This window comes from Solanum tuberosum, unplaced genomic scaffold (genome assembly GCF_000226075.1).
Source record: "Solanum tuberosum cultivar DM 1-3 516 R44 unplaced genomic scaffold, SolTub_3.0 scf00159, whole genome shotgun sequence".
Lineage (NCBI taxonomy): Eukaryota > Viridiplantae > Streptophyta > Magnoliopsida > Solanales > Solanaceae > Solanum > Solanum tuberosum.
In genome coordinates, this window is record NW_006239089.1 from 597,462 (window position 1) to 617,986 (window position 20,525).

Here is a 20,525-nt window from a genome sequence, read left to right on the forward strand (position 1 = left end):
TCTCAAATTAATATTATATTATTATTTCTATTTCATTCTTATTTTCTTATTTCATACTCCCTCCGTCCCATTTTATGTGACAACATTTGACCGGGCACGGAGTTTAAGAAATAAATGAAGACTTTGAAATGTTTACCAAATTGCCCTTTAAAAAGTAGACTCTTTTTTCTCTCTCCTCATAAATGTATTGGAATATTCTTTTAAGATTAAGTGGGACCAATAAGGATAAAAGAGGAATTGTACCTTTATAAACTTACCATATAAGGAATGTGACATTCTTTTTGGGACTGACCAAAAAGGAAATGTTGCCACATAAAATGGGACAGAGGGAGTAATATAAATCCTTTATTTCTTTTTCTCAATAATTACTTTATATAATTTTCATGTGATATAAAATTTTCTTTTTCAAAATTTTTTATTTAATATAAAATTATATTTTATTCTAAATTTTTAAATAACATAAATTGCAAGAAAATATTATATAATATACAAATTAATGGACAAATTCAAATAAAAGTGAAATACAATTACATAAATATTACATAAACACTCATTTTCAAAATTATTATGTCGCTCCCATAAATGCTTTATTAATGCATTACGGAGTTCAAAATGAGCATTTTTGTCCTTAATTTTTTTTATGTCTAGCGAAAAATTATTCAAATCAGAGATTTTCATCTACCACAATTTATGTTGTTGGAGTTGGATCCTCTACAACATCTTGAATTGGTGCATTAAGATCACGTGCATCCTCAATTATTATGTTGTGCAGTATAATATATGTAGTCATTATATCATGTAATACTTCCTTTCTCCAAAAACGTGACGGTCCTGCAATACTTGCAAAACGTGATTGCAAAACTCCGAATGCACGTTCAATATCGTTTCGACATGATTCTTGTTTCATCACAAATTAATTATTATGTTATGTACTGTATTTTATCTTGTATTTAAATTATTATGTCATATATTGCATTGTTATCTTGTATTTAAATTATCATATTATGTATCGTATTTCTAAACTAAAATTCTCATCTTTTCATTTTAATTTTGTGTATTCTTTATAATGAAAATTAATAATAAAATCAAAATTATATTATTGACGAAAATTAGAAAAAATTAAAATACTATTAATTCGGGATGAAAGTAGTATATATTAAATAATATTTTTTTTTAAAAAATATTATATTACATTTAAAAAGAATTGTGAATATTAGATATTTAATTAGTGACATTATATGTAAAATAATATGTTAATTAGAAAGTAATAGAAATAATAATAAAATATTCAAAAAGTGAAATAGAGAGTGTGAATAGTAGTTCTCCAAATTTGGAGAACTACTATTCACCCACTATAAATATGAAGAATAGAGAGTGATATGGAGGTGGTTGGAGTGTCCATTCTCTATTTTACTCTCCAAATATAGAGAATGGAGAGTAAAATAGAGATGAGTTGGAGATGGTCTGATTATATTATGAATGCACATTGCGCAAAAAGGAGAAAAGTCTTTCGAATTCTATGCATGAGCTTTGCCTTTGGTCAACAACAACAATAAAATCTAGTGAAATCCCACAAAGTAAGATCTAGGTAGAGTAGAATATATGCAGATCTTATTATTATTTTTTCGAGGGTTGTTTCCAAAAAAAAAATCAATTCAAGCAAATAAAAGCAGTAATCAAAAGAAAAACATGACCACTAATAGCAAAATAGTGCATTGTATATATGCAAGAAACCGTAACATTAACAACAAGGCACAACTCCTACACAATAAACCACATAAGATAATTAGAAACTCAAAATCAAAGACTACGTGAATATGCTAATACTATGACCGACATATAGCTCTACTCAGCCAAAGACTAAAATAGGCTAGGAATAAGAACACCTCTCAACTGTCTACTAACCTTCTGCCTTATACACAATCTTCATACTTTCTTATCTAAAATTATATTCTCAATCATGTGCAAATACACTATATCCTACCTAATCACATCTTTCCAAGTCTCTTGAGGGGGTAAGGGTAGCACTTATGGCTATAGATACAAGTCAAAACCCACATCTTTAGTTTCCTCATTTTCATTCTTATAGAGACACAAACGACTCATTCATATATTTGTCTTACTTAAAAATAAGAACAAACACAAATAACCACAGAAGCATAAGAGGAATTAAGAGTAGTAGGATTATGTATAGTTCGATTCAATTTTGAAGTCTACTGATTCAACTTATTGATCATTATCAATTGAATCATTAAAATTTTACATAAAAAATCATTAAAATCACGTAAAAATAAAGTGACAAACAAATAAACCATGAACATAAATTTGACATATTTTATCTAGCTCAAAAGCAAAAACTGATACATGATAGTATTGTAGACACTCGACAGTTAGAGACAAATAAAAATGAAAGTATGAAACTAAACCTTAATTTCATAGATACAATAATATAAAGATAATTTATTATCGATTAACCGTTAAGAGTTGATAATTTAATATTAAAAGAATTAAACCACTACCAAAATTGCTAAACCAATAACTAATAAGTCAATAACTTTTTTCGATTCGGGTCATCGATTTCGGCTCGGGTTTAAACCACCTACCTGTGCAAGAAAGATATCTTACCTTTTTCAATTCCAGTGCCGTCTTCTTCTCCTTTCAAGACATCAAACATGTTCTTGTGAAGTTTCCTCTCTTTCACCAAAACACCACTCTTCTTTTTTCATTCTTCTACACAAAAAAAATGTTATCTCTGCAGCCACTCTCTAACCCTAAATCCTCTTCTCTCTACTCTTCCTCCTTTATCCCTCCCAATTCCTTATCCCCCAAAACCCTAAAACCCATTCTCGCCTTCAGGCCTTCTAGAAACTTCTACCCTTCCATCCATTCTATGCTCCAGTACAACCGCAAGCCTCAACTCGCCGGAGATACCCCGAGAGTCGTCGTCATTACATCAGGCAAAGGCGGCGTCGGCAAGACTACTACCACCGCCAACATCGGTCTTTCATTAGCTCGGCTCGGCTTCTCTGTCGTCGCCATTGATTGCGATGTTGGTCTCCGCAACCTTGACCTCCTCCTGGGCTTAGAAAACCGGGTTAATTATACTGTTGTCGAGGTTCTCAACGGCGATTGCAGACTTGATCAGGCTCTTGTACGTGATAAGCGGTGGTCCAATTTCGAGCTGCTGTGTATTTCCAAGCCCAGATCCAAATTGCCGATAGGGTTTGGTGGGAAAGCTTTGGTTTGGCTTGTGGATGCCCTAAAAGCTCGTGATGAAGGTGGTCCGGATTTCATTATCATTGATTGCCCAGCTGGCATTGATGCTGGGTTCATTACGGCTATAACTCCAGCAAATGAGGCTGTACTAGTGACAACGCCAGATATCACCAGCTTACGAGATGCTGATAGAGTGACAGGATTGTTAGAATGTGATGGAATAAGGGATATCAAGATGATTGTGAACAGGGTTCGGACTGATATGATAAAAGGGGAAGATATGATGTCTGTATTGGATGTGCAGGAGATGCTGGGGCTTCCATTGTTGGGGGTAATACCTGAGGATTCCGAAGTTATTAGAAGTACTAACAGAGGTTATCCCCTTGTGTTGAACAAGCCACCAGCTTTGGCAGGTCTGGCATTTGAGCAAGCAGCTTGGAGGTTGGTGGAGCAAGATAGTATGGAGACTGTAATGATGGAGGAGGAGCCTAAGAAACGTGGATTTTTCTCCTTTTTTGGACGATAGCTTGATGATTCTCTTCTTAGTAGTGGCTTTGGTAAGCTTTCTGTAATTGTTTGATCATGTTTTTTGGAAGGTTCTCGACAAGAAAACTGTGTATAATAGAGAGTTAAACGTTTGCATTCTTCCTTTGTTACTATTCAGGATTCTGTTTGTAGGATAGTTGAAGATTAGTGCAATTGTTTTGTTTTTGTTGGATTTGAGCTGAAAACTGTGTCATGTGCGTCTGCGCGAAATGTGATTTTTCCTTCTCTCCTCCAATCTAAATTTGAGTTACTTACTCTTGCTTTGAGTCCAGTCTGTGATCTTCACTCTGTCACCTATTTGCTTGCTATGCATGTACTGGGGAATTGCACTTAAATCAGTGCTTACAAGTAGATTTTATGTAAGTTTCCCTCAGCAGTGGTAAGTTTAGATATTTGTGGGTGTAAATACCTGTGTTAGTGAGAGAAGTATGTAGCCTCTTTGCAGCCAGCTCATTAGATGTTGATATGCATAGTGCCTCTATTGAAACAGAACCTGTTTGAACTTCCATAAGCATTGAATAGAATAGATTACAGTGTACAACAATATTGCAAAGCTCCTGCTGTACAAAAAGAAACCAAGGAGGTGAATAGTGATCATTTTTTTGCCAAGGCAAATACTTCTATTAATAATTTGGATATCCCCCTTAACCAAGTAGTAAAATAAAAAATTGATGATCTACAACACAATATCATTCTCTACAAAGGACAAGCTGTCTTCTGTATTAATAAATGCACCAACAAGAAACTAGAAATGAGGAGATATTCTTTAAATGTACATAGCTGTCCTAAACCTTCAAAGGCTCTCCTATCTAAGGAGGCGGTCCATAAAGGGAGGAACTGTACTGTTACATACTCAAGAATCAAGACGATCAGTGATGCTGGGAGGTGAGCCGCTAGGGCTCAAGAATTACTATTGGGGTGCAACTGAGTGCTTTCTTACACCACCCCTTCTGTATCATTGACCGGGTCTGTTCCCAGAATGGTGAGTTTTTCTGCAGTAGGGAAAGCAATCAATGGATGCAAACATCACAAGCAGTTGAACATTATGATCATCATATCTGCATGACGAGATTCTCTATCATTAGGTCAGGCTTGCCGCCTTATATTTAATGCAGATGAATGTGCACAGCTCTAGAACCTCGGCTTCAAATTTAGCCAATTATATGTGAAGGCTATAAACATCTGAGTTAGCTGCCAGTCTCATGAAGCAGTACATTATAGCAATCTGTGCTGCAATTCAGTTAGTAGTTTACGACCCACTGAAGTTATGTCTCCTGAAAAAGAGATGTCAATATCAAATCTCATAAATAAGAAGCCTAAAATTCGTGTCTTTTTTTTACAATTGATATTCCCTTCTTTGTTTTCATGTTTTCCTTTTCGTCCATCTTGTGAAGAATGATCTCCTTAGACAATGGACAAATGCTATGCAAGGGTTTTCAGTCATGGAAATCAGAATGTCTACCTGCTCCTAGGGTCAAGATGACAGTTTCATGATCGGGATCCTTGGATATATGAACAACCAGCATTTCCAGCACTTGTATCTGTTAAGTTAAACACCATAAAGAGAGGGGGGGTTAACCAAGATGAAACACAAGTTGACTTGTGCAGTACTATAATTGATGTGGTATTCTTAGAACAATGGCAATAAATATGGTTATCTAGAGAAAGAGAAGCTTCCCTCTCTTTCCTACCATCACATTTCACGAAGATAATTTTCCTTTTATTCATTAGAGACCTAAGAATAGGAAGTCGGTATTTTGTGAAATTAGACTTGACTATTCTCATGTTCAAAACATTTGTAACTACAAGGACATCACAATAAAATTCCTGGCAACTCCAACATATACAACTGTGAGGAAGTTTTCTTAGATGCAGTGAGTTACGGCATACCAGGGAAGGGATAAACTCAGATGGTGGGTCAACTATAGATATTGCAAGATCGCGTCCATTGATCTTCCACAGATTTGTTTCTCTAGCTTCATAAATCTTGCAGTAGAAACAAATTACATCTCCTTAGCCAAGATAGAAAAAAGGGATAACAACATTAACTTAAGCAGCTTTACCATTGATGGTAATACCTCTGTAATCACAACCCTATCCGCATTAGTGAATGCAATAGCAAAGTCATCTTTCAATGCTGCTAGACGACTGCAAATTCTGAAAATTTCAAGCATTGTGCAATCAATGTAATTGTAATTTGGATGGAGAATACTCTTGTATATACCTGTATGTATGAGGCTGAAATATTACTACAAGTTTTTGAAACGGAAACCTCTGGCGTGCTGCTTGAAGAACAGCTTGAATCTCGGTGGGATGGTGAGCATAGTCATCGTATATATGGCACCCACGGACTGTACCTATCCTCTCAAAACGTCTAGAAACACCTTCAAAATTTTGCAAGTGTAGTTTCAAAGAAGCAATGGAACTAAGAAAGTTTTTCTGATCCGTGGAAAGAGCACTAATTGTTGCAATGACCTGCCAGTTGGGATATTCAAAGCAGCAACAGAACTCAACAAAAAATTTATTTACTTGCAGTAGGGAAATGAAACAACTTAGCAAGCTAAACCATGTTTTCTTCGAATACAGATGCCTAAACTATGATATAATCACCAGAAGCCAACAAATTATTTTCCAGTTTTGGGCCCCGTTGATGTATCAACAAGTTAAAATTGATTAGCTGTATTGGCATTCTTAATAGCCTATAATATTTGAGTAAAGATCATAGAAAAGAGAATAGTTCTGTTACTTAAACGTCTACTTACACTGATAAAACAAAAAATAACTTTTAAATGTTATACTTACTGCTAATGAATTAAGAACATTGTGGACTCCAGGCATTTGTAGGCTGATGTCCGCAATATGAAGTCCCTTGTGAAACTGGAATAAGGAAATAATATCTTTAGACTACATACATGCACGAGAATAATAGGTATTCCATACGCCACTTGCTTCAAATAATTCAGAGTATACTGTGCATAGAAAACAGCAAAAAAATTACTCTACATGGCATTATATTTTTACATTTTTTCTGCAAGAATACTGTGCAGTGTGCACCATACAGAACTTGTAAAGCTTCAAATTCGTTAACAGAAACAAAAAGTTGGAATTGACAATTTCCCTATAAAACAAAGTTTCTTCACAAGACCTACTTATTTGTTGTCAATATATATTCTTTAATCTACAAGCAAATTCGGGTCCTCCAAAATCAAATGGAGAAAGTATAATAACTCAATTGAAGTGACACTGTAACCGTGCTGCAAAATTCTAGAGATGGAATAAGGTCAAGCACTCATATTAAGTCACGTGAAGATTCAGAATCAAAAAGAATATCAGAACCTGGTCTACTTCATATTTATTTGACCTAATGTTTGTTTTTTGTTCGTTCTAGTTATATGATCCCTACTCCAATAAAAACTGTGACTAAAATTTTCAAATTAAAAAGTCCCAGTTCACAACTGAATATACAATGTCTTTTTCACATTTCAGAGTGCATTTGGTAATGACCGAAAGCATGATTTAATTTCTGGTGTTTGGTATTGGGTTGGAAATTCGGAAAGTTGACTCTTTGATCCTTTTTCCAAGTACCCCAAATTGTATTGGTTATTTTGGGGATGGAGGGAGCAAGAAAGGAGCTTACTTCCCAAATGTTCACGTTATTGTGAGTTGTTGCATTCTTTCATAGTCTTTGAAAGAAACAGAACTAAGAAATTGTTTTGAATTGGACTCTGGAGAAAATAATTTACAGATTTGTAGTGGAAGACTTAATTAATGATATCCATCTTACGTAGAGTTCTATTAAGTTGCTCTTACACTTCCTTGACAAGTGAATTTATGATCATGCAGCCTAGAGTTGCCAACTGAAGTACAAAGCACGTGCAGAATTAGCAAAGCATTTTCACTTTCTTAGAATTAAGCTACGTACAAGTTCCCTGACTGTTATTTTCAGATAATATTTCTAAGAAACTAATGAACTTATTTCAGTAGATTTCATCTAGAGCTATATATTTTAAAGAACAAATGTACTTACCAGCTGATAGTCACTACCCCCACAAGAGTTTGGGGATATTGATAAGGCATGCCAATCGTTACAACTAGAAATTCCGTAAGTTGAAATCTGGAATGCATCATTGTGAAGAACTGGAAGAGCAGAGCCTGATCCCGTTTTGTTGACCAAAGAATATGCACCCGGACTGTAAATCCAATCAGAAAATCATTGTTGGAAACTACATTAGACATGAAAATTTGATATTTCCTTTGTTAGCCTCAGAATGAGATCAATTATGTGATCTATAACTAAAGATACATAAGCCACCAAATGATAGTTTGTAAAACATAAATGAGACCTTCTGTAATAGAATGATCAAGGTATCAGAGGACAACTAATAAGTTCACTTTTCTGGTTATGGATTAATGTTCCATATCCTCATAGATGCAGCATCCACAGGTTGGTTGAGACATGATTTTATAAGAACTGTAGTCAGTGAACTCTGCACAGTACGTGGATAATATCTTCAGAGTACTGTTCTAAAGGTCAATGACCAACAAAGTAGCAGCAGGCGTATATTTTCTGCTGTAAAAAGAATATTGCATAGTTGATTGTTCTCCTTCAGGAGATGTTTCCTATGAAAAATGAGATTTTTTTTGTGTGAAATCTTCAACAAGTTTCTATTTGAGTAAGAAAATTTGATGCTAAATCCACTCAATCCATGAAATGTATCAACCTTGTAAGGGAAGTTATCAATATATACCTATCACCGCATAAAATTAAATGTCCTCCAACCCTTATCTGCCCTATGAACTTCCTGAAAATAGTTTTAACTGCTTCCTGAGATGAGATAGAAACAATCTGATGATAATCTGGTCATTTCCAGAGACCAAATAAATCAAATTTAGTATACATGGCAGACTCTACAAGCAGTGAATCACCAACCTCATCTTGAAACATGTCTACATGTTCCCAATCTACATTTGTTACCACAGCTATTTGAGGTGTTACTCCAAGGAAGCAACAGTCATATTCATCAGCCTACATTAGAAAGAACATAGATTAGACTTACAGGAATAACAATTGTAATAATCTTCTATCTCTTAAAATTTTACAAAGAAAAACAAACTCATGCAGACAACCAGATACAAGAAAAGAGGTGTGAAAGGATTTGATACCTCCAGTACAAAGTTGCAACCAGTTCCACAGATGATGTTTCTTTCAGCAAGCTGCAGAAGGCAACTACATCAAAAGTAACCCACAGTAGGATATAAATGCTCTAATGTGAACAAAAATCGACTTATCGACCTGCAAGCACTGTTGACAAACTCCCAATGAGCACATCAAGAGAAACTTCATACGAAGATGCAGAGTGAACCTACCTGTGGTACCCGAGCCCCAATTACAGCTGTAAGATCACCCCCCATTGCATTTAAGACATAAGCAAGCATACTAGCTGAGGTAGTCTTCCCTGCATTGGTGAATAAATCAACAGAAAGCACGAGAAGTGAAATTTTGGTGTTAAAAAAGGCTGAAACAAGAGTAGATCAAATTACCAGACTAAATAATAGACAAATGCCAAAGACCTCCCAGAATCAGTCTCAGCTGATAGATTGATATAGAGTTCAAAGCCAAACATCTTATCAGGCCTTAAAAGTTCTACGCATGCACTCATAACATGAATTTTACCCATTAATTTGCTAATAACACAATAGTTCATTAGTAACATTGTTTTTTGCTTATAGGAAACCTGAAACTCTCTTCTCCAAAATGTTGCCTAAATCTCGTCTTTTCTCTTTCTCAGAATAAACCCTTCAGTCAATGGTGTTGTTCTTCTCTCTTTTGAATACTCTATGCCTTGAATCCTTCTTCACACCTATGTTGGAGCAAGACAGTCGAGTATGCACAAAAACCAGAGCAGATACGCATTCCACCAAGAAGTGTTTCCATGGATCAAATTGCTAAGTTAATAAAGCAGAAGAGTTCCAAGGTTTTGGCAGAGCTGACTAACACAAGCGGAAATGCGAAATGGTTTACGCTACAAGCAAGATTGTGAAGTTCCTCATATTTCAGATTCCTTGGGAACACGATATTACATCATGATTCTAGTCAAGATCTCATAAAATGTTCAGTTCTGAACATAATTACGTTGATATTGAACACAAGTACAATTGCACATGCGTTTCAAACAACAGATTCACCCAAGAGAAGTCGGCTAACACAAATGCATACACCTCAGGGAACTTTCTTCATATTTCAGACTTCCATGTAAATACAAGCAAATATTGAGTCTTGTCAAAAATCATAACATTGTCCGTGTTTAGCAAAGCTTGGCATCGAATAGATTTGTCACATATTGACAATAACCCCGCAAACACAAAAGAAGTAAGATTACCATGGCTCCCACTGACAGCAATGAGGTTGTAACCTTTGGTGATCCTACCCAACCAAGCTCCTCGCTTGTACCTAAAAGAACAGAATATCACTAAAAAGTCCAAGTCTAACTTCGGTAACAGAAATTCAATCAGAAAGTTAAGATTAACATACTCACACAGGTATTCCAACAGACTCGGCATGTAAAATCTCCACATTTCCCCCACGAATCGCACTTGACACAACAAGGGCATCAGGCACCAACCCATTATTCTTTCTCAGATTAAGCTCAGAATGGCCTACATACACTCGGGCACCTGCTTCTCGCAATGCATCCATGGCATCGCTCCACATCATATCAGAACCACTGACCTCATAACCCTAGTGTGTTTCCAAATTTAGTTCAATTTAATTCTAACCTACCAAAACATTAGATGGGAAATGGAAGAAAGAAAGAAGAGTAACAATTATTATTTGTCCAAATAATAATGCGGCGTTTGATTCATGTATTAGCATGCAAAGGCTATGATACATAACATTGTTATGTAGGAGTTATGCAATTGTTATTCGATGGATAATAATAAAAGCTTGGATTGTTTAATACCAAATGTTGCATGCATAGTTATATATTGCAAATGGATTGCTGAGTTTTATGTTGCAAAACACATGTTGTATTAATTATGAGCATTTTATGCCATGGTTATTTCTCTTTCTACAGCCTACAAAGTCACCCCTAAGAGTTGAGGGAGGTATCACAAGCTATTTTATGAAATTGAAAAAGTTACCTCATCCATCCCAAAAAAATAAGACAGGGTTTTGGAGTACCATAGTCAAATCATTCAATTTTGTGTCTCAATTCAAACACGATTTCATAATCACTGGCAAATAAATTAACATTTCTGAAACTCCAGAGCAAGTAACATCGCATTCACAACTTTATAGTTACAGAAAATTCTAGAAAAAAACAGTTAGCCACCAAATATAAATAGTGTGAGTGACAGAGAATATATACTTGTTTGAGAGCAAGCATGGCGAGAGCGGACAAACCACAACCTCCAACGCCGACAAAGTGAATCCATTCCTTCCCTTTGCACTCTCTTGCACCGATGACTTCTGCATTGTCGCAATTCGTAATCACTGGGGATAATTTCAAAGAAGGGGAAGTTGTTCGAGCGTATTTTAATTTGCGACTCTGAACTATTTGGCGGCGATTTGTAAGAGTAATTGCTTGAGAATAACTACAACTTCTTTCCGGGTAATTCGCCGGCGACATTATTGCCGATAGTTCCATTTTTCGAGGTGGGGACGTCGGGCTCAAAGCAAAGTCACTCTTACGTCTTGTTTACTGTTTAGGGAGCATTCAAAATTTGTCAGAGAAAAAGAGAAGAAAACTGAATTATGCAAAGGGAAAACGACTATTTTGGTCCTTACATTCTTGTTTAATTCCATTGTTAGCCTTGTAATATTCCACGTAGAACATTTAACCTCTACTCCCAACATAACTTAACTTAAGCATAACTTTTATTCGAACCAAACGAGTAACGACCTTGAATTAAATAATATGGATGATCTTAGTGCAATTACTTAATGAAGCTTATGAGATTAATGGTGTGTTAGTTTTAAGAGGGATAATTTAGGTATTGCACATACTAATTTTAGAACCTTAATGCTAAATAGGGAATTTTTCGTAACATGATTTTTTCAAGCTTTTTTTCTTCTTTCATGGTACGCGGTGGGAATAAAAATAAACTTAAAATTATGAATGAATGACACAATATTTTTATGTTCATAACGTGAATTCTACTATACTAATTGCAATAGAATAACATTAGACAACATTGATCCACGATTTAGAAAAACAATATAAAAGAAGAAATATCATAACATCTATAGGCACAAATTACTTTGGGGTGCGTTTATCAATTTTAGCATCTTTTTTTTTTCTGATTGAAAATGGGGTCACTAATAATGCAGTGTCCACCATTTTTTAATTTTTGTTGTTGTCCACTAATAGGGAAAAGGGCTTTCAGCCAAAGACTCACGTAATTTCAAAATTTGCAAATCTTACGTGTTTAACAAGATTGATATCACAAGGTTAAGTTAAAAAGGAACTTAAATTAAGAGAATTTATTAGAAATTTATTTATTTAAAATTTTATTCTCAAAAACTACTTAACTTTATTTCTTATTAAAATAAATTATTTTTCTATTTATTTATTAGTTCAACTTATTTTGACATTTTCAAATCTAGCTCAATCCGTTCATTTGACTCATCTCTATCATCACTAAACATATTATAATGAAAACCAAACCAATTACAAAAGAACTTCTATCCCAAAGAAAAAAAAAGTAGGAGTATCCTAACATATCAATTAAAAACAATTATATTCCTTACGTACATATCTTGACTTTTTGTGAGATTTCATAAATATTCTTCCATATTACAAATCTGTTACTGTTACATTTGCATCATCAGAACATTTTTTCAGCAAGCAGATCCCCAAGTTTGAGAGAAAAAATCATAGAATAAGAAACTTATTTAAGTTTATCTATTAATATTATATTCCAATCAAACTACGTAATATATTTACCAATATTTCTATCAGAAAAAATAACTGTATACATACTAATAATCCATAAAAAAGTAACAACATATACTATTCCAGTAAAGCTAACCATATTTATGCTAATATTTCATTATTTTATTTTTAAAAAAGAAAAACTACTTGTATATCTGTTTGTATTCAAATTATGCTAATTTTTATACTCATTATTTTTTTTTTTGATAACCGAGAAATCCGTCTGTGACCCTGCCCTTTTATACTCATTATTATTCTTATCAAACAAGCAATATCATTCAAATATTACAAAATAATAAGCTACTATTAAAATTCTATAAAACAATAATTATATAGAATGATGTCAGTATTCCATCAAACCTAAAATATGTCTTTGTTTTAAAGGTTCTTTTTTGGACTTAGTTATGTGAGGTCTACACCCCAATCATCTTACTATGCACCCTAAACACACACGTAGCGTTCAATACTTGAGACTCACTCAAAAATTCTTTATCTCTAATTAGTATTGTTGACCCTCAATTATTATTTTTTTAAAATGGAATAAAATTTCAATTCATCTATAAAAATATAAAGATTTAAACTAACTCAAACTAAGGAGTGATAATCTTGCATAATTACTAATTGAAAATATCGTGAGAATGTTAAAATATGTTCACTAGTATTTGATATTTCTATAGATCATACTGTGTAAATAGCGATCGAAGAAAAAATTAATTAAGTATTATTTTAACCTAAGTGAGATATGGTTTAGTGTTCCATAATAATCGTTATAGGAGAAAGTCTTAGTTGCAATTTTCGCTTCCATTCATTCTATAAGTCAATCATTGTTATTTTTTATTTTTTTATGACAAGAGAAACCCACAACTCACAAACCATATAGGAGAGGTAATTAACCCGCACTAGGCAAGCCCAGTGCGACAAGCTCAACCCAGAAGGCAAATTCCTTGCTTTCGCTGGCAAGGAGCTGCTTCGAACTTGAGACCTCCATTATGGAAGTCCCAAGCCCAAACCACTTGGCCACCCCGAAGGGTACAACCGTACAAGTCAATCATTTTTTTTTAAAAAAATCAGTGTCTTTATGATCCATTACAGTTATAAGTTTAATGATTGTCTTTTATACAAGGAAAAGAATAGTTAAATAAAGATCCCTTAAATAAAATATCAAAAACTTAGAAAACGCGGTTTAACCATAAAATCTTTTCATTTTTCCCAAAGTACACAAGGTATTAAAATAAGAAAAAAAACAGCATGTTTATTTTTAATCTATACATAAATAAAAGGGCAAATTACAGAAATCACATACTTTTAAGGTAAAATTACAATTTATCCCTTAAAAGTTTATAATTATAGAAATCTCTCAAACGGATACAATAATATAAACACTGATACATTAATTTGATGCGCGAGATACAATAATATAAGCACTGATACATTAATTTGATGCGCGAGATACAATAATATAAGCACTGATACATTAATTTGATGCGCGAGATACAATAATATAAGCACTGATACATTAATTTGATGCGCGAGATACAATAATATAAGCACTGATACATTAATTTGATGCGCGAGATACAATAATATAAGCACTGATACATTAATTTGATGCGCGAGATACAATAATATAAGCACTGATACATTAATTTGATGCGCGAGATACAATAATATAAGCGTTGATACACTAATCTGATGCGCGAAAATGAGGGATTTTGGAGATTTGTAAAAACTTATAGGAAATAATGGTAATAAGTAAACTAAAAGATGTGATTAATTTTTCCTAAATAAAATGGTAGTTTGGTGATAAGATGACAGTGCAATATTTTTATGTTAATGGGTGGACGGTTTAACAAAGTGACGATTATCTGTTAGTTCATGATGGAAGGATAATACATAAAATATTAATCTAAACATAGTAATTATTTAAGCAATCAGTTAGTTATCACTGTTGATACATAACCACCTGGCATTTTACGATAAGATTTGATGGTCAACTCACTAAAATAATGATATTGTCTAGAGCATAATTATTGACCATTTTTTCCCCACTTTATTCCCACTAGATTCAGAGCAATAATGTGTTTATTTAAAGGAAAAGTCATTTATTGTAAATAACACTTATAGCTATTGAACTTCATCAAATCTTATAAATATAGTCATTGTTATAAGTTGCTCTTATTTAAATTTGGGTCAAACTAGCTTAAAAGATAGTAAAAGGTATAGCCTTTTAACCAGTGATTAATTAAGTAGTAGCAAAACAACATTTGCCATTGGTTGATTTTCTAATAATATGTACGATTTTTAATTAGTGGTTTTAGATTAAAATTTTGAAAATAATTTCATTTTGATAGAAAATATCTCTCTTATTTAAGGACTTTTATGTGATATAATTGATGCCTTAAAATGGATATTAAACACCATCAAGTGACAAAGAAATAAAAAGAAATATGTAATTATGTGTGGCCTAATTATGTGCCTTAAGTAAGTTGAAGCATGTACTTATAATTTACTTGGCAAAATAAATGAGTAGAAATTTATAAATTGTCCCTTTTCAACTTTTGTAGTTAAACAATATTCAGTAGTTTCAATTTCTACAAATAAATTAAATTTCACATATTACCATAACATTTCACTTGTAAAAGTTGAACCTTCACGATAAGTAATTCTTTTTTAATAATGATGTTAAAAAAACTTGTAGTCTGCCCTAGTCATCAACTGATTCATTGAATCCATTATCATCTTTAAAAGGAGAATATAAAGAGTAAAACCAATTTTTAATATTTTTCCATTAAAAAAAAGTTTGATCAGCTAAATATGAAAGTATTGAAAAATCTTTTCCTACATACCAATCACACCATTATAATGATGAAAACTGATTTTTTTTTAAAGTCTTTAAACAATGTGAAATTAGATAAAAATGTCCACAGTCAATAATTTGGTCTAAAAATATTATTGCCGTCATAATTTAATTCAAATAACACCATAGTATCAAATACACCATGAATTTTTTGTTATTTAACTACAAAATTTTAGTCGTCGCCAATTCGTGAATTCTAATCCACTTGTTGTTTATTGTTTTTCTTTGTGTTATACTATTGGACCTAACAATGCGGAATGTTGTCTCTATTGGTAACAAGATATATATATTCCTTTGATTAATTGGTTTTGGTTGGCAACTCAATCAATAATGGCATTACACTCTTGACTCAATTAAACAATACTAGAGCAGTGTTCTAGACTAGCAGAGAAATTAACTTTTTGGGGATTTGATTGTTCTCTTTAAATAGCAAAACAACATTTGGCATGTAGATAATTGGATAATAATGGACATATAGGGGAGACCATTATCAAGAAAAAGTTGAATCATCTTTTTTTTCCTTTTTCCTTTTTGCAGTTAGATGTATTTGGACTGCCCACCTACAATATTATTATTGAGGTGACACATGGCACATTATATTATTCACTGGCTTTTTTGCTACTTATTGTTAATGTTTTAATTTAATTTAAAGTTACTTTAATAGGATAAATGGCATACAATAGATATTTTAAATTCTAGCATTACAAAAATATTATTCTTAAATTTAAATAAGTTAGAGACGGATCAGCTACATGAATCTCTACCCGATCATTTTTAAAATTCAATCGTCTCAAGAAAATTCAATCATATATTAAAAATTCTTTAGAACTTTTACATGCATAAGAATCTCTTGTTGATGACGAAAATTATTTCACAATTATATTTGTCATGAAATTATTGCAGAGAAGAAAAAAAGAAGAATCATTGTAGTCTTAATTTATGTGGTATATTTTTATATAACTTACATAAATTACATAGTGTAAAGAGTAAATTTCATATGTCTTGAAATGAATGTCATATTTTTTTAAAGAAAAATCTTAATCTTAATAAAATAGAGGGAAATAACCAAAAAACTTAAATCACAATTTAAAAAATAAATAAATATAAAATACAAAAATCTCACAAATGTACATTTGAAGGATAAATGGACCATAGAAGTTGAGAAGAAGGAAGTAAAAGAAAACCATATCCCGTATCCGTCTGGCATAGATTTCCCAAATAAAATTTGGCAAATAGTGTTTGTCCATATAATTTGCTATTATTTGGAAAATATTTTTGGCAAATAACCCAAATTCTCAAATACTAGAAAAAACTAGTATTTGGGCAAAATCTCATTATTTGAGAACTTTTAATAATTCAAATTCTACATTAAATTATTTTTTTTTTACAAAAACACCCTCTATAGTAGTCGTTATTTGTGTTGTTTTACATAATTTTTTACGTGAACATCAAGTAGTGATGGAATATTTAGTAAATATGAAAGAAATGATATGATTGTTGATGAAAATGATAACAATTCGCTTAGGATAACAAAGTCATGTGTTATGTAATACAAACATATGGTTAATTTTAATAGTTTTTAAAACTTATGGGTATAAATCATTTTTCTTAAAAAAGGAGAAATATATTTTTCAAATAGTATGGCCAAACACATGGTGAAATTTCACCCAAATTTTTGCCCAAATAATATTTGCCAAAAATATTTGAAAATCTATGATCAAACGCTAGTTAAGTTTTTTTCTTAATTATGCTTACTCTTTTGCTTTCGTTTTCTGTTCTTATTTTACACTTAATAATATGATTTTTTTAAAATGTAGTAACTAGCATATTATTATAATTTAAAATCACTAATAATATAAGAAAATTTTGATTATATCAAGTATATATGTAACACAAATGGTAGGAGCAAATAGGGTCGGTTCTATTTTCCCGTGTTTTGACGTGTACCGGCCAAATCAGAATCCCACACGCAAAGCACAAGCGCCAACGAATGAAGCACGGTCAAAAATGACCACCAACCGGGGCGGACTTAGGAACTCTTTTGATAAAATTTAATATTTTTTTAATTTATTTATATAAATTCTGAATTCCTTGAATGTAAGAATAAATATTGACTTATTGGTTTATGGTGTTCAAAATTCAAGTTGAAGTTCTAATTCACAGCTAAAACATTATATTTTTATTTTTTAATCTCCCTTAGAGAAAATCTTGAATCTGTCCACCGCCACCAATACGATAAGTCTAATTGTACATTTCTTTGTTTTGAATTATCGTTCTTCTGGTTTGTCAACAAGTACCAGAATATCAAATTGTTCACCTTTTGCGTACAGGAACCAAAAAGAAGACTAGGAACTTTCCAATTTCCATAGAAAGCTTGTTTCATTATATTATTTTCATATATGTATATATATTTCTATCTTTTTCCCATTAATGATCTAGAGCCTAAATACAAGTGCATTTTATTATTAGAAGTATCTTTTGATCATAATAATTCCTTAGAAATTTTAATTCTTCGGTTGACTTCCTTTTCCAACTCTTCAAGCCCTCCTACTTCTTCCAATTCCTGCACCAAATAGCCATTAATCCATATTCAGCCTCTATTACCATTATTCCTATTTATATATTACTTGTATTGTGTTACAAAACAAAGAAAAATATTAAATTAGATTAAGTACATATCTTTTTTAAAAAATAAAATTTGGGGTAGGGGGCCGATTGGAATTGGAGAGGGAATCGAACCCTCATTAATGAGGTAAAAATTCAAATAATCAATGCGCTAAGCTATTAAGATTCCGAATTAAAAGCATATGATAACTCATGCGGCAAAGTTAAAAGAGAGGGGAAAGAGTACCTTAGGTCCTAGGAACAAGCCATATGGTACACCATCAAATTTGTCCGAGTGATGAAGCTAAAATCCCCATACAGCAAAATCAAAGAAGATCCAGTCGTTAGAATCCATTAAAATACAAATTAATTAAAAAAAAAAAAAAAAACAATCAATTAAATATTAATCTAATTAAATGATGGTGCTAATTTTGATTAAAATAAGATTAAGAGTAAAGCTACAGTCCAATAAACTTTTTGTTACCTGATGTGCAGCAGCTACCCTCCGAAAGTAAGGCACGTTGGCAATAGGCCCTACGGGGAATCTCTTATGAACCAGTCCATCGTGAACGAACATGTAAGCCATACCAAATACTGTGATCCCCAATCCCTGCATAAAAACCACATTTTTCACATATATAACTTAAACTCATAAAAAAACGATACGTAGCTAATGAGAACATACAGCGCCAAAACAGAGGCCAGGGACGAGGCCTTTATGGAAGAAACCGTATGAAAGAAGAGCTATAGCTGGAACAGCATTCGTTATGGCGAAAACGTCGTTCATCTCAAAAGGTCCTTCTCTTGGTCTATGGTGTGACTGAAAATATTATATAAAAATCATGAACAGTCAAAATTTTGAAAAACTTGACAAGAATCTTTATTTTTCTTAGGAAGAATCCAAATTAGTGTCTAATAATTTAGTGTAAATTTGGAAATTAACCTCGTGCATGTGCCATAAAGAAGCATGCCATAGTGCTCTATGAGCCCATCTCGCCCAGTACTCCATTCCTACCTGAAGGACCACAGCATTAAATTACAGCAAATCAGCTCATCACGAAACTTTTATTACTACTTTTTAAACATTGTCTGTTTCAATTTACATGACATAGTTTGAATTTTGAGTCAAATAAAGTTAACTTGTTACTGCAATTAATAAGTCCTTCGAATATTTTTAATTGTTAATTTTTATGAATTATGTTTTTTTCTATTTAACTTCTAAATATGTAGTAATATTTTAAAAAGACCTTAAAGGTTTATGTCCTAATACACGGTTAAAATAATAATAAAAAATTTCAAATTAGAAATATGTCATACAAATTGGGACAAAATGGAAGAAGTATTGAACATGAGAAGAAGAAAAAACGGAACTTACGGCAGCGCCAAACGAGAGAGTGAATGTAGCTAACATTTCAGAAAAAGGCACTTCTCCACCCTATCCAAAAAGCTTAAGATTAAGCTTAAGAAAGAAGAAGCAAAAGAATGGAGTAATTAATTAGTACCTCCATTTGCCATGAAAATCTGTAATAAACTGACAAAATCGCCATAGAAGTAATCCCTAAACTAGACATGACAGCCGCCACAAGATAAGTAAACCTCTCCGATTTCTTCCTCGCCAATTTTTCCGCCAGCCAACAGGCAGCTAAACTCTTCTCCTCATTAATCTCTACTTGTATCTGATCCTGTATTACTTCACTCTCACTTTGGATAGTACTATTCAATTTCTCATTCTTCAGCACAAAGCAAACCGCCAACCTCGGCTTTCTTCGAGACAGCAAAATTGCGCCAAAATTGCGAGTTAACGGAGAGAAGAACAGAACTGGCGGGGCGGTTGAGGCGGATTTTGGACCGCGAAACGGGTTGTGACGGAGGCAAATAGTTCGGGAACCAGCGGAGGCTGAAATTCCGGCCGCCATGGACGGTGGAGGATCCAAATTAGCTGATGAGTGAAATTGAAAGGGCAGGTTAAGTGGACAAATACGATGGATATTCAGTTTGTGGAGTGCTTGTGGAAAGTGTATAAATAGAGTGCAAATGTTACGTTGCTGAACGTGTTGGCACACGTTGTTGCCATTAAGCATGGAGGGAACTGGGGTCCTCTTAACTAACTAGTTGTTGAACTTATGGTCCCCGTTTCTGCAAATACTACAAGATTGCCACTTTTAGTAATTTAATTTTCTCACAATACTAAAGTAGTTTCACTCCCTTCTAAATTTTAATTATTATTTTTTGTATAATTAAATGGTATTTGCTATCCACTAATTCATAAATCTTGAAAAAAGTTTTATTTTGTTAACATCTTTAAAAAGAAATTACGAAACCTAATTTTAGAAAATTGTTCGTATGCGATGAAATAATATCAATTA

The 20,525-nt window shown here is 32.9% G+C and overlaps 3 protein-coding genes across 4 annotated transcripts; 1 reads left to right on the forward strand and 2 right to left on the reverse strand.

The window, feature by feature from the left end:
- The first annotated feature begins 2,674 nt into the window (after nucleotides 1-2,674).
- LOC102590793 (putative septum site-determining protein minD homolog, chloroplastic) lies at nucleotides 2,675-3,933 on the forward strand. Its single transcript, NM_001318605.1, is given in 1 exon segment — nucleotides 2,675-3,933. A coding segment is annotated over 1 exon segment (999 nt). The 5' UTR covers nucleotides 2,675-2,743; the 3' UTR covers nucleotides 3,743-3,933.
- A 485-nt stretch (nucleotides 3,934-4,418) lies between these two features.
- On the reverse strand, nucleotides 4,419-11,526 carry LOC102591145 (UDP-N-acetylmuramate--L-alanine ligase-like). Of its 2 annotated transcripts, XM_015311548.1 has the most exons (14): nucleotides 11,133-11,526; nucleotides 10,299-10,501; nucleotides 10,143-10,213; nucleotides 9,130-9,218; nucleotides 8,926-8,976; nucleotides 8,693-8,788; nucleotides 8,511-8,587; nucleotides 7,790-7,952; nucleotides 6,565-6,639; nucleotides 5,987-6,237; nucleotides 5,841-5,910; nucleotides 5,653-5,748; nucleotides 5,225-5,303; nucleotides 4,419-5,036 (listed from the first exon to the last, which is right to left on the reverse strand). In XM_015311548.1, the coding sequence occupies exons 1-14, from the start codon at nucleotides 11,409-11,411 to the stop codon at nucleotides 4,978-4,980; spliced, it is 1,659 nt and encodes a 552-aa protein (XP_015167034.1). In that variant the 5' UTR covers nucleotides 11,412-11,526; the 3' UTR covers nucleotides 4,419-4,977. The 2 variants fall into 2 exon arrangements, with proteins under 2 accessions (XP_015167034.1, XP_006353915.2); XM_006353853.2 differs by lacking the exon at nucleotides 11,133-11,526 and having other exon boundaries at nucleotides 10,295-10,465.
- Nucleotides 11,527-17,891: 6,365 nt separating this feature from the next.
- Nucleotides 17,892-20,211, reverse strand: LOC102591473 (beta-carotene hydroxylase 1, chloroplastic). The gene is made up of 7 exons (XM_006353854.2): nucleotides 19,662-20,211; nucleotides 19,535-19,594; nucleotides 19,103-19,174; nucleotides 18,845-18,979; nucleotides 18,644-18,769; nucleotides 18,407-18,463; nucleotides 17,892-18,118 (listed from the first exon to the last, which is right to left on the reverse strand). The coding sequence occupies exons 1-7, from the start codon at nucleotides 20,073-20,075 to the stop codon at nucleotides 18,038-18,040; spliced, it is 945 nt and encodes a 314-aa protein (XP_006353916.2). The 5' UTR covers nucleotides 20,076-20,211; the 3' UTR covers nucleotides 17,892-18,037.
- Nucleotides 20,212-20,525: the final 314 nt, after the last annotated feature.

Coding starts and splice junctions, on each gene's coding strand:
- LOC102591145 (XM_015311548.1), bottom strand. CDS start 11,411: ATGGAACTATCGGCAATAATGTCGCCGGCGAATTACCCGGAAAGAAGT. Junction 10,214..10,298: donor GAGTCTGTTGGAATACCTGT/GTGAGTATGTTA, acceptor CTGTTCTTTTAG/GTACAAGCGAGGAGCTTGGT. Junction 7,953..8,510: donor TTAATTTTATGCGGTGATAG/GTATATATTGAT, acceptor TTGGATTTACAG/TCCGGGTGCATATTCTTTGG.
- LOC102591473 (XM_006353854.2), bottom strand. CDS start 20,075: ATGGCGGCCGGAATTTCAGCCTCCGCTGGTTCCCGAACTATTTGCCTC. Junction 18,980..19,102: donor CTTTATGGCACATGCACGAG/GTTAATTTCCAA, acceptor TAATATTTTCAG/TCACACCATAGACCAAGAGA. Junction 18,770..18,844: donor CTGGCCTCTGTTTTGGCGCT/GTATGTTCTCAT, acceptor GTTTTTATGCAG/GGATTGGGGATCACAGTATT.